General features: G+C 30.8%; 1 protein-coding gene across 1 annotated transcript; it reads right to left on the bottom strand.

The window, feature by feature from the left end:
- Positions 1 to 2955: 2955 nt before the first annotated feature.
- Positions 2956 to 4847, bottom strand: LOC130801677 (geraniol 8-hydroxylase-like). Its single transcript, XM_057665559.1, has 2 exons — positions 3887 to 4847; positions 2956 to 3817 (listed from the first exon to the last, which is right to left on the bottom strand). Exons 1-2 carry the CDS (start codon positions 4805 to 4807, stop codon positions 3206 to 3208), a joined length of 1533 nt encoding a protein of 510 aa, XP_057521542.1. The 5' UTR covers positions 4808 to 4847; the 3' UTR covers positions 2956 to 3205.
- Positions 4848 to 13911: the final 9064 nt, after the last annotated feature.

The following is a 13911-nucleotide window of genomic DNA, read 5'->3' as shown; positions in this document are numbered from 1 at the left end:
TGATCGGTCATATATATATATATATATATATATATATATATATATATATATATATATATATATATATATATATATATATATATATATATATATATATATATATATATATATATATATATATATATATATATATATATATATATATATATATATATATATTTTTAAACATCTTATGCATGAATTAATTGATTTTAAATTGCACAAGATCAATGTAAGTGCTTTGTTCCTTTCAAAAAAAATGTTAGTGCTTTGTTTTGGGTTGAAACCCAAAATGCAGCTGTCTTGTATGAGACCGTGAGACGACCTTAAAAGAAGAAGTTTATAACCTCATAAGTTAAAGTTTTTCTATCATTAGACTATCTAATCCAAATATAATGAATGTCTAATGGCGAGATCATAAAGGTAAAGGTAAAGGACCATCCCAGTAGCCCACACAAGGCAAGGTCCGAGTAAAAGGTTTTTCTTTTTCTTGAAAGAGGCGGACATACCATACCCTCAAGAAACCCCCCAGTGATACCTGCGTTCGGTAGGAACTCTAAACCCTCTGCTTCACATGCAATTGCTTATCCATTAAGCCACAAGCGCTTTTGGTGTCCAATGTCGAGATCGTCCCATGCAAAAATTTGTGAAACCCATAATTGAAAATTTTAGATTCAAGGCAATAAATTTAAAATCAATGAATTTTACATTGCTCTAATTTACCGCTTATCATGTAAGATACTGTTTTCATCGTGAGATGTGGAGCTCATTTTTTTAAGTTATGACTTTAAATTATAAGTGTTTGCTTGAATATATTATTTGTTATAAATCTGCTCAATGAAGATGGTTTTACTCGAGATCAACTCATCTAAAAAGTTTTGATGATTTAAGAATTTTCAGTGGGTTTTCTGAGAGACCGTTTCTTTGAGAGATGTCTCTCAGACCCAATTTATTAAAGCTTAATGCTTACTCTTACTCTATATTTTCTGTATGAGTCGATTTAATTAAAAATGGTCTCTAAAAAAGACCGTTTCTCACAGAAATTTACGAATAATTTTTTTTTTCTTTAATCCCATTCTTACTCAAATAATTTGGCCCATTTTATTTGTGTTATGGGTTTTACGAGGCAAGGAGTTTGAGAGTAATGGATTAAGGCCCAAGGGTATTTTGGTTGATTAGTATTAGGTTTATTTGAGGGGTATTTTCGGATTTTACTTAGGGGCTTAGGGTTTGTTGGGCCTTTATAAGGGAAGAGGAGACTGCAGAGGATGTTCTTAGTAGTTAACCCCTTCATTTTATAGTTCAGGGCAATGGGTTCATGTTTCATTCTGGATCTGCCGCCATGAAATGAAAGCTTACGGTTCTTGTTTACTTTTATTTTCTATTTAAAATGTAATTTTTGTAATATAATAACAACGGATGAAGATGATGACAGTTGTTAGGGAAGATGCTGGATTTCTCCATCATATGATTCCTTTTCTAATTTCTTTCTGATTCGTCCCTTTTAACATTTCCTTCCTTGCTACTAATGATTTTTATCTTTTCGAAATTAATTTGTGTTCTTTTTAATTATTTCCTAAATACTTATTGCTAATTTTCAACTTTTTAATTTATTTTTTTCAAATAATTGTTATAATGTTATTTATTACCAAAAATGAAACAAAGTAATTTTTAACGATGAAATTTTGGGCAATACAAAACAAATACTAAATCTGGAAAAAAAGGGGAAAAGTTTGTAATTTTGGCACATGGGTCGTGTGTTAATACTGTATTGATGCAGGAGGATTTTGGCCAGATTTTATTAAAAATTCTTAAATTAATTGGAAATAAATTAAGTATCTTTACATAAATATAATGTCTTTGGCAATTAATTGAAAAAAGAGAGATGTTTAATAATACTGTTACTTTGTTATTGGGCTAGTTGAATCTGGTGTTTTAAATGGTGGTCTACGCGAGCATGAGCTTCACTTTGAGAACTGTTAAGAAACAAGTCTATTGTTAAGTGTTAAGATGGTCCAGGAACTTCATTGGTATACCAAAGAATATCTGATTGGAGCTTGGAGTGTTATTATTGTTAATTTGTATGCGGTTTTTCTTAGATTTTTTTTTATAGAATCAGCTACATTTTAATATTTGACAACTTCTTGTTTGTACAGAGCTGCATTTAATACAACTAATAACTTTTATTTGTTTTGGAAAGCTTCTAAATGTTATTTTTTTAGTCTTAAAACTCTTTATCTTAAGAATAAATGAGGTTTTGTAGATATTATTTCTTTTGGGCGATTCGAAGGAGATTATCCCAACTAATAGTGGATAATTTTCAAATCCTTGATCTAGATATTTATAATTTTTCCTTGGCCTTTTGAATTATGCCATAGTATTTATGGGTCTAAAGTGGTCTGAAGTCTTAACTCTATTGTGACTATATTGGACATGGAAGTTGGCCACTCCTACTTTTACCAAGTATAGTAAATAAAAGTCAAACTATGTAAATGAAAATAAGTAAATGTAGATTTGAGAGTGATAACTAATGGTAAAATAGTATGTGGAGGATGAAGAAAGAGGTAGTTAATCATCTTATTTTGGGGATGAATAAGGTGGGGATCGAAAATTTCCTCCTTACTCCACTAGGTTAAATATTTATAGTTAGTCTATTAAGAGATCGTTTCTTCGAGAGACATAAATATAATAAGTTCAGTCTATTAAAGATTTATGTCTATTTATCGTATTCTTAATGGCTGCTTATATTATTCTTAATGTTTACATCATTCTTAATATCTATTTACAACATTTAAAAAGTATGGGTCGATTTAATTAGAGAAGTATTTATTCCCAAGGGACTAATTCATTCGTCTTTTCCACCACTTCACGACTATTTTTTATCGTTGCCAATAAATTCTTTTTACAGTCTTGTTTTATAAGTGTGGCTTTAGCTTTTCCTATAAATATTTAGGGATAATAAAAATATGACATAAATGAAAATTAGTCCTCTGATTCTAGCAAAGCTAATTATATGCTAGTATTCATTGATTTCATTTAAAATCCAATGTCATCAAAATGAAAAGTTTTCTAAAAGAATAGATAATAATTTTTCAAATAAAAACCCACACTAGGCTTGTTAAGTACTCAGAATACAACCACAGATTGTGGTAATTCAGGGACCTTAGCTTTTTGGTGGGAAAATCAAACTCAATTCATTTCAAGACATAAACGAGCTATGATGATATCAAGAACGAGTAACCGGATAAGCACATAAGGATTTGGTCTTCTTTAGTGTAATTCCATATTGATCACTCATGTCATACTCCACACCCAAATTCTGTTTGTCTAGTAGTTTCCAGTCGAAACAAGTAATCAAGTTACCCAACACTAAAGAAATCATGCGCAAGGCTAAGGGCATCCCAACGCATATCTTTTTTCCTGCGCCAAATGTAAATAGCTTCAAAAATTGACTCTTCATGTCTAGCTCTGACCCCAAGAACCGTTCTGGGTAGAATGTATCGGGGTCAGCCCATGACTCCGGGTCACGCCCAATGGCCCATGCATTAACTATAAGCATTGCACCCTTAGGTAGTTGATAGCCTTGGATTTGTATGTCCTGCTCTACCTTGCGAGGGAGTAACAATGGCGCTGCTGGATGGAGTCTGAGGGTTTCTTTAACTATTGCTTGTAGGTATGGAAGTTCTGAGATGTCTGATTCAAACACAAATTTGGCTTTTCCCACCACTTTGTCTATTTCTTGTTGTAACTTGGTCAGCATCATCGGGTTTCCAAGTAGCTCTGCCATTGCCCACTCCATTGTTTTTGATGTTGTATCCATTCCCGCACCAAGGAGATCCTAACAAAATCAATTTCATAAATACAAGAAATAATCAATCATAGTATGAAGATTAGGCATACGGCATACCAATAGTAAATGATGAACATGGTCTCGGGTGATTTCGTCCTTTTGTTCTTCCACTACATCTAAGATCACGTCCATTAGATCACTATACACATCTGAACAACGCAATTTCTCTTCCCTACACGTCAATCTTTCTGCAATAATTTCATCAAATAAGTTGAACAAATCAACACAATAATATGTTAACCGATGCCTGATACGTTGTGGATCAATAGGTTTAAGTATAGGATAACAATCCACAATATTAGGCCTCCCAATCTCTGTTATAATACCATTCATCAAATCTTTAATCTCTGTTATCTTGGAATCAGTTCTTGAATCCATGGAGAAAATTGAGCTACATATCATATCAAAAGAAGTATCAAACAATGCTTGTCCAACATCAACACTAATGTTATCTAACGCACATTTTCTCACATAACCCATCAATTCCTCCATCTTTTTGTACCTATGAAACTTCATGTTTTCCATCATTTTTTCACTCAAAAGTTGGGTGCTATAAATTTTCCTAAGGATTTTCCATTTTGGAGATTTGGGGGATAAGGGGCCAACCGAAAATTCATCGTGTTGGTGAGCTCCGATTGCATCGAGATCATATAAGGTGGAGAAAATGCTATGATTTTTATGGAGGACTTGTTTGGCGAGTGTAGGGGTAGAAATAACAATAGCGGTAATGGAACCTAATTGAAGGCTCACAATAGGACCATAAGTCTTAGCTAGCTTGGCAAAGTATTTGTGAGGTGTACTAATGTGTGGTAGTAAAGCCATTAAGTTACCAAATATTGGTAAAGGAGAAGGTCCGGGAGGTAAACTTTTTGTGTATGATTTGGGTTTTGTAAAACAAAATAGGAAAATTGTTATTGCAGAAAAAAACAACAGTGTCAAATACATTATATATATGTAAACATCCATGTATTCGATCATCTATAGAAAGATTTAGTTGGTTAGTAAATATGTATATGCTGTTGCTTTGTATATCAAGTTTCTTATATATATAGAGAGATTAAAAGCTTTGTTGATTCTAACATTGCAATTTGCAACCATCATTATTAATTAGGAATAGCTTTTTAAATCAAATTATTATAAAGACTCCACATCGGCCGCCACCGAAAGAGTCAAACAATGCTTTCTCTTGCCTCTCCCTAAGCAAAACATTATATGGTTAACTAGATCATAATTCAATATTAGCGTTCAGAAATTAACTTTTAACATTTAGAATTTAGTGATATTAAAAAATGTTAGTAATTTATATTTTTAGTGTGGTCGTCAAGTTGTAGTCGATTTATTGCTAGGTTCAAACTGTGTCTGTAAAAATATTTTATTTCTTTATTCGCAATTTTATTTTTCTCATCTCCCAATTCTGATCTCATATTCTTTTTTAAATTTTATATCACTCATTTTGGATTTGTAACACTTATCCTTCATTTAGATTTCTCAAGACTTTATGTCCATTTAGATTTTTAAAAGAAGAAATTCATCGTTAATAATAATGCAAAAAAATAGAAGAAAAATTTTTATTGAAATTTTTGTAATCTATTTAAAATTAATAAATATTAAAATAAATGAAATAATATAATATTTAATTATTAAGTAATAAATATATTCATGATGAATAATATTATAAATAATACTCTCTCCAATTCACTACTAATATTCCATTTACTCTATACACTTTATCCAATACACTTATTCGATCCTTAATATCTATAATCGTGCATAATTAAAAATTATGAAAAGTTGATAATAATCCTTGCATTGAGACAAATTAAACAAGATCCCACTTGACTATGTTTTAACTTATAGAATAATAATAAAATAAAAATTAAGAGTAAGAGATAAATAATGACCAAAAAACAAATGAAACATTAGCAGTGAATTGGAGGAGTAATAGTATTTATTATCAAAATAAATAATATTAATATTCATAATAACTAACATTAATATTTAATATAAAAATGCTTAATTAATTAACAATTAGAACGTATGCATTATTCAAAGAAAAAAAATGTTTTTTAAAATTAACAATTAGGGATGTCATCGCGGTTGTCACCTATTTGAGCAAGATGCAGACGTTGAGTTAAAATTTAGCTTTCACTTAAACAGCGACGAGCAAAAGATCATTGTTTCGACCGTCGCTAAAGCCATTTAGCGTTTTCTATGCGATGCCATATGTCGTCATTATATGTGCTTGTTTTTGTAGTATATAAATTTTTTATATTTATTAATGTAATTAATAATATTAATTATTTGAATGATATGAAGTTTAGTTAAGATTAAAAATAAACAAGTAGGTAGCAGTTGAGCTAACGGAGCACGAAGTAGCAGCCTAGCTTCACCTGCTTGTATAACGTCTAAGTCAAACATGGTAGGACTAGGGTGGCGTAGCTTGGAAAACCCATCATACACATGGATAAGACGATAACTTCCTGTCTTGATCTTTAATGTCTTAAAGATAAGGGACACTAAAGAAAACTTGTATCTTTTATTGAAATATAAGATACAATTAATATTTTTTATATCTTTTATTTTAACAAACAATACAAATAAATATTATTTGTATTGTTTGTTTAGACAAACGATACAAATTAATATTATTTGTATCGTTTGCCAAATAAGCTCTTATTATCGTTTAAATTTAATTTTATCTTTTAGGTTAAACCATACTAGCAGTAATAAACTCATTGTATCGCATCACATCACGAAAAACAAAAATGTGTATAGATCTTTCAGTTCAATTGCACGTGATAGGCAACACAGTAGGTCAGAATTTCTTGAAATTGATGATCACAATGGCCGCTCTTTATTACTATTTCCTCTGTTCCATAGTACCCGCTACGTTTTCTATTTTTGGCAATTTTATATTACTTGTTACATTACCATTTTTAGTGATAAAACAATCATTTAAAGTTCTATCTATCCCTATTTTTATCATACTCTATACTCTATAATAAAATATTATACTATACTCTATAAAGTAACCTAACAACCTATTTTTCCTTTTTCTTTTTCAATTAACAATAATAAAAATACTATACTCTATATAGTAAATAATCAGCTACAGTGTCGGTCAATCACTTTTCTTAATTCTCGTGCCCATACAAATATAGCAACAATATCAGAACGGAGGAAGTACTTCACTATACTATACATTTTAAATTTGTATGCAATGATCAAATGCATAATTTTGATAATCTAAAGTATTTTAAATGATGTTCAATCAAAAATTATAGGGAGTTATTAAACATCGTCATCCTTTTCATTTTATTGTCACTCCTTAATAAACAATTATGAATTTGTTTTTAGACTTTAAAAAATTACGAATTTACCACTGGACTTAAAATTTCTTAACAAATGTAAATCGCATTTAATAACACTATTATCACTTTAATCCCGAACATTTTTAATGTAATTTGAAATTAAAAAAAAAAAGAAATTAATACCAGACGCACAAAAAGTGCGACTGTACCTAGGTCGAGTCGCACAAAAAGTGCGACTGTACCTAGGTCAAGTCGCAGAAAAAGTGCAACTGGTATTATTTATTTTATTTTTATTTTTTTATATTTTTTAATTTCGAATTATAAAATTTATTTTGTTTAATTAATTTATTTTTTAAGTTATTGTTATTTAATAAATGTTGTAATAAATTATTTTATTTTAATATATTATTAAATTATGATAATGTTATTATAATAATTAGTTTTGAATTTAAATAATTTATTTAAATGTTTAATTATTTTTTAATATGATAATAATATATTAATTAAAATTTAGTTGTTAATTAATTTTTAATTTTTTATTAATAGTTTAATATAAAAATAAAAAATAAAAAATAATTCCAGTCACACAAAAATCCAGGGGCAAATTCATAATTTTCATTGGGGGAGGTGGCGATAAAATGAAAAGGGTGGCGATGTTTAAGGATTGGGAAGTTATACTTCATTTAATATATATTTGCATTTTATATATACTATTTAATTTTATTTTAAATTTAAGTGATGTTAACTATATAAATGATCACATTTTATATACGTTGATGTCAAATATGTACTCATCACACCAATTTCTCCGGATTAATAAGATGCTACTTAGTTAAATATTCTTCTCAAGATCCATAGGAAACATGTTTAAAGTTTAGGCGGAAAATCTAAGTTCGAATCTGTCTAGGTTATAATCGTTTTCTTTTGATTAAAACCCCAATAATATTTGAATTGAGTTGCATAGTCCTTGTTATTTGATTAAAGTCCTAAGCAAAAGTGCAAGATGGATTACCCATTTCATATGTCTTTATTTATGCAATACTTGTTAAACCTTAACGAAACTTGATATTAATTTCGTGTAGACTTGAATTTGAGATGACCTAAACGGCCAAATTCAATCCTACCTAAATAAAAATTTAAGTTAACTGGATACAACAGAAATGTAACATAAGACAAACTAAAAATAATCGTAATCTAAAATTCAATTCAACAATCGAATTCAAATCCTGAGTTAAAATTAGGTTCAACCCTATAAGGGGTAAGAAGAGCCTGTGCTCCAAAAATTAGAAAACGATATTTTAATATTTAACAGTTAAAGATCTATAATAGTATATTTATTAAATAGAAACATAATAAATATTTTACCTAAACCTCTCAAATCTCAGGTGAATCATGATCAAAACTTTATATATAAGATGGGTCTAAAAAGGTTGCGCTAGAGTGTATTGAACATTGACATTGTTTCATAACAAGTAACAACTCAATATTTACAACTTTTATTTGTTCAAAAAACGAGAGATGAGAGACAAAATAAGCCGCATCATACTGTCATGCTTGGGTCTTGCCGTCCTGGACCATGACTTTGTTAATTCTTGTTCATATAGTCAATGCATTAGGGCTGGTAAAAGTTGATTCGACTTGCTAATCTGATCTGAAATCGACTCAAAATTAGCGGGTTTAGGTTTAAATTTTTAACCCAATTAATTAAATGGGTCAACCCGACCTGATCTGTTTTTTTAAATGGGTTAGGTTCAGGTTGAATATTTAAACCCGAAAAAATCCTGTTTGACCCATTTATTAAATGGATCAGTCAGGTCAGATCGACCCATATTATCTGATATTAACCCATTATATTTAACCTAAAACTCATTCTCACATAAAAAATATATAAAAAAAATTTGTTGGGGCCCAAGTATATAACTCATTCTCACAAATAAACCGTAAAAATTTGTTGAATCCAGCGTGCGGCGTTTCTTCAGAAGCTCTTCTTTTGCCTTCTTGGCTTCTTGAGTTCTTATGTTTCTGTTCTCTCTGCCTTCTTCACTTATCTTAGTTCTTACTACCATCAAGTCCTGAATGCCAAAAGCCAAGGTAAGAATTATTTCCTTTTCTCATTCTTTTATTTTTGTTGTTTGATTTTTCTGACTTTTTTTGTGTTCAATTTTTTCTGATTTTTTTTTGCGTTCGATTTTTTCGATTGTTTTTGTGTTCGATTTTACAGTTCATTGCTCTTACTGCTATTTTCATTGTTCTTACTTCTTATTGTCATCTTTAATTCTTCATAATAATTTTTGGTTCGTGTTTGTCTTTTTTTTTGTGTTCGAATTTTTCGATGACCTTTGTGGGTTGGTAATGAAAATTAAAGTTGAAGAACAAGAAGACATATCTTGCCCTAATCCAAGTCCAAGTTTCGATCAACATGAATTCAGCTCAAAAGCATCTTCCTCAGCCACCATATTTTAGATTATGATGATTTGTAGAAACTAATTATGATGCTTTTGGTTTTGGCTTGTCAACTTAATAATTTGTTGTGATATTTTGCATGTTATAAATATGATGAATGATGATAGTTGAAATTTGAAGCATGTTTATTATGAAATGTGAATATAATAAATGGGTCAAATGACCTGAAATATATGGGTTCAATGACCTGAAAAAAATCGAATATAATCAAACAAAAAAAAAGCAGGTTAAATGGGTATTTAGCAGATTGACCCGACCTGCTACAGATCAGGTCGGGGTTTCAATTTTTGACCCATTTAATTAAATAGGTCGGGTTCAGGTTAAAAATCTATTAATCTATTTATATATGACCTGAACCTGAAAATAACCCAATCTGTTTGACACCCCTACAATGCATCGTAGAAAATATGTCTTTAAAAACGTATAAGTAAAAGTAAAATAACTGAAGGATTATAAAAGCCATCAACAGTCAGGATGGCCGAGTGGTCTAAGACGCCAGACTCAAGTTTGGGTTCAAATCCCATTTCTGACATTTTTAATGATTTTTTTGAATACTAATAATTTTTCGTATTAAATATTATTATTTACAATAAGAAGGAATTTGTGGAATAATTATTGATTTTTAGAATTGAAATATGTTTATGGGTCAACTACCCAAATGGATTATAAGATTTCCTTTTATAATTTAGGAACTTAATAATTTAAACTTAAAATCAAACAAATTGCAACTTAATATTATATTGAGATACTAACGTACGTTTATTTGATAGCAATGGAACCACAAATAACATACTCTTCCAATTTATTATTTCATATTGAAACTACTAATCAATTTAGTTTGATTCCATTCAACATTATGTCTCAGTAGTCGTAATAAACAACTACGAAACTTTGCAACACGAATCCACTTCATATAATTCAGGTGAACGCCTTCAGAAATAAATTCCAATTTAGTTTGATTCCTATTGGGTATGCTGGGAAGAAAAGCTTGAAAGGCGTATGAAAATAAATTATCAGTAGGAAATTATGAGACTACCTTCAGAAAGTTTGCCATTTCCATGGTTTAATTAGTATCCAATACATTAAAACTATGCAATGAATCTGCTAGAAAGGCGAAACACGTTTCGATTGAGAAGGTGTTTCTTCCACAATGCTTGAATTTCCAATGAATTATTTGTTTATATTTCAGGTCAAGTTGTAACTTGTAAGGTGTTACTTCATTAGATCTAAAAATACAAATGCATTCCACAGGCTGTGTAACAACATGGACGGCACAAGGTTCCTCGTCCGAGCAAAGAGAGCACCCATGACAACCCCTAGAAAAATAAGTGGTAGCATCCTCTGTACATTGAAATGTGCTAGAGCAAAGACAATTGAGCTTACCAGAATTGAGCACCATACAGGCATGTATTTTGTTAACGAGGGTAGAAGGAAACCTCGGAAGACTATCTCCTCCCATATGGGAGCGCATACAGAAACAACCATAATGTACAATCCCATTGCTACTGGATCCCTTGCTAAGATCGACTGCTCGACGCTTGAAAGAATCGAACCCTTGTCCCAACTCCCAAGGGTGAGAGAGGAAGTCTTTGACCACTAGCTAACTCATAAAGATGGTTGAGGGCCTTGAGGCTATATAGAACTTATCTATGGTCAGAAGTCTTCTTGTAATACTATGCCTTGGTTAAATGGGAAAGAACTTGACAACATAGAGCTGCAGTAGCTTTATATTTATGCAACTGAAAGCTTGGAAAGAGGAACTACTCCAGATGATTAAACACTAAAATTGATGCTTAGCAGGTCTCTAGAGCTATAGCTCAGCTGCATAAAAGGTGCAGTGCCACACTAGCTGCACAATTGAAGTCCAAGCCATGTTCAAGCTGTTCATAGTGTAAGATGTAGGGAAGAAAATACACATGACTTATTCAAAAAGTGGTAAAATCAGCTTAGACTTCAGTATGCTTGTAGTTCATTGAGATATAAATAATCCATGCAAACCAAAAAAAAAAAAAAAAAGAAAATGCATCTTCAGCTTTCTAATCAATATTTTTAATAAAATATCTCGAAATTTGAACTTACTTGTAGTATGGTTTCTCCTGTCCATGGTACAGTCCAACGGTCACCGAATGCCCCAAAAATGGAAACAGCAGCCTGAAGAGTTTTAAATCCATTAGTATGTGTTTGAATGTTTGATAACCTAGGAAGAAAGGTAGAAGTACAATGGTAAACATAAGGGAAGGATGTCAATTCGAATAGCTACGGGGACCCAGAATCACTTTTAACAAATTTCCCAAGGCCAGTAAATCACTCCTACTGCCTCTTCAAAATAAACTCTCCCAAACTGAAGCCTTAAACAAACATAAATTATGGATTTACGGTACTCCCATAGTGTAAAAACAAGGCCACATTGCATCGGCCGCGTTGTAAAGGTTTTCAAAATAAATGAACCAATATTTCCCGTACTGTAAAGGTGTAAAAAAACCGCATTTTGCGCAGTATCAAGGGATATCTTATGGTTTCAACTTATATTTAGGCTTTGCGATAACCGCATCACTCCTGTTACTGCAACACCGGTCTGTAATTGCTAACATATTTTTACACGATGGGTACTCCTACCAACGCAACTACCAACATGACAACATTTTCATAAAAATTTCTGCATTGCAGTTTCTGTTGTATCACCATGCATCAACCTACGTAATGTATACATTTTTGCCCTATTCATCATCTAAGCATTCTGACGCATAGCTGCATAAACAACACTAAAAACTTCCCCATCTTTGAGTGTTAATTCTTTGTCAATGTTTCTATTCTTCGACAAATGATACAACAAACTTCCTTATATAAACTACTTGCACAATATACTGACAAAATTATTCACGAGTACAAATTCCACTCTAAAATGCTCCATTTGAATTTGATTCAAATTTGAAAATCAGTTTCCATCATTTATCTAATAGTTCCATTATTCAGTAATGCCAAAGTTAAACTAATCCTTCTAAAATACCACCGACAAGACTGCAACCACGAACACCATCAGAGTTCTTATACAGGCCCAATTAGTTTATCCAATACCATAGCAAAGAGCAAAGCCCTTACTTCAATAATCATAATTAGTCTAAAAGTCTCTACAGATGACGGTACTAATCCAATACTTATTGGGATGCACCCTTGATTATGCAAGGTTAAGGTACATCCCTTGGTACCTAGCCACAACTCACAAGCCTTCACAAAACCAACAGAAATTATAGGATATTATTTTTCATTATATCATAATTTACTAATACATCTAAAAGATAGAAGTTCCACTGTTAGTAACCCCTTATATTAAAAAGTCTGAATAGTAACCCCTTATTTGTATCTTTAATTGAAATATAAGATACAATTAATACTTTTTATATCTTTTATTTTAACAAAAGATACAAATAAATATTATTTGTATCGTTTGTTTAGCCAAATGATACAAATTAGTATTATTTGTATCGTTTGTCAAATAAGCTCCCTCATTATTGTTTAAATTTAGTTTTATCTTTTGGTCAAACCACGCTAGCTGTGATAAACCCATCGTATTACATCACATCACAACAAATGGTAAGAAACAAAAAAAAAAGGTATTATTATTCATCGCCATCCTTTTCATTTTATCTCCACCCTCTAATGAAATTACGATTTTTCCCCTGGACTTAAAATTTGTTTAACAAACGTAAATCTCACTTAATAACACTATTATCACTTTAAAAACATTAAATTTAAAGTTTAAACGTAATCTAGAACATTTTTATCGCGACCCTATATATATTGAATTTTCAGTAGCGCCTTACATGATATACGAAATCAAACACAGTACTATCTCTCTAAAAACGTTATTTGATTTTAAACAAGCTGATAGCTGGAATCGATTTACTATGGCTAACGAAAGCGACTATGAATCTGATGGGTACGTACTTTAATCGATTTGAATAGGTGTCAAAAACAAAATAATAAAAAAAATTGGGTCGCACAAAATATGCGAGTGGACCAAACGTGCGACTAAACCGCGGTCCAGTCGCACGTTTTGTGCAACTCCTCCGTGGTTCAGTCGCACGTTTTGTGCGATTCCACCGTGGTCCACTCGCATATTTTGTGCAACACAATTATTTTATTTTATTTTTTTATTTTTGTTTATTATTATTATTATTATTATTATTGTTGTTGTTGTTGTTGTGGTTGTTGTTGTTGTTGTTATTATTATTATTATTATTATTAATATTATTATTAGTATTTGTTATAATTTTTTTAATATTAGTATTATTATTAATTTAAACGATT

The sequence above is a fragment of the Amaranthus tricolor genome, chromosome 15 (assembly GCF_026212465.1).
Source record: "Amaranthus tricolor cultivar Red isolate AtriRed21 chromosome 15, ASM2621246v1, whole genome shotgun sequence".
Classification (NCBI taxonomy): Eukaryota; Viridiplantae; Streptophyta; class Magnoliopsida; order Caryophyllales; family Amaranthaceae; genus Amaranthus; species Amaranthus tricolor.
The sequence above is the reverse complement of the archived record's forward strand: the minus strand, read 5'-3'. Positions and strand labels throughout refer to the sequence as shown.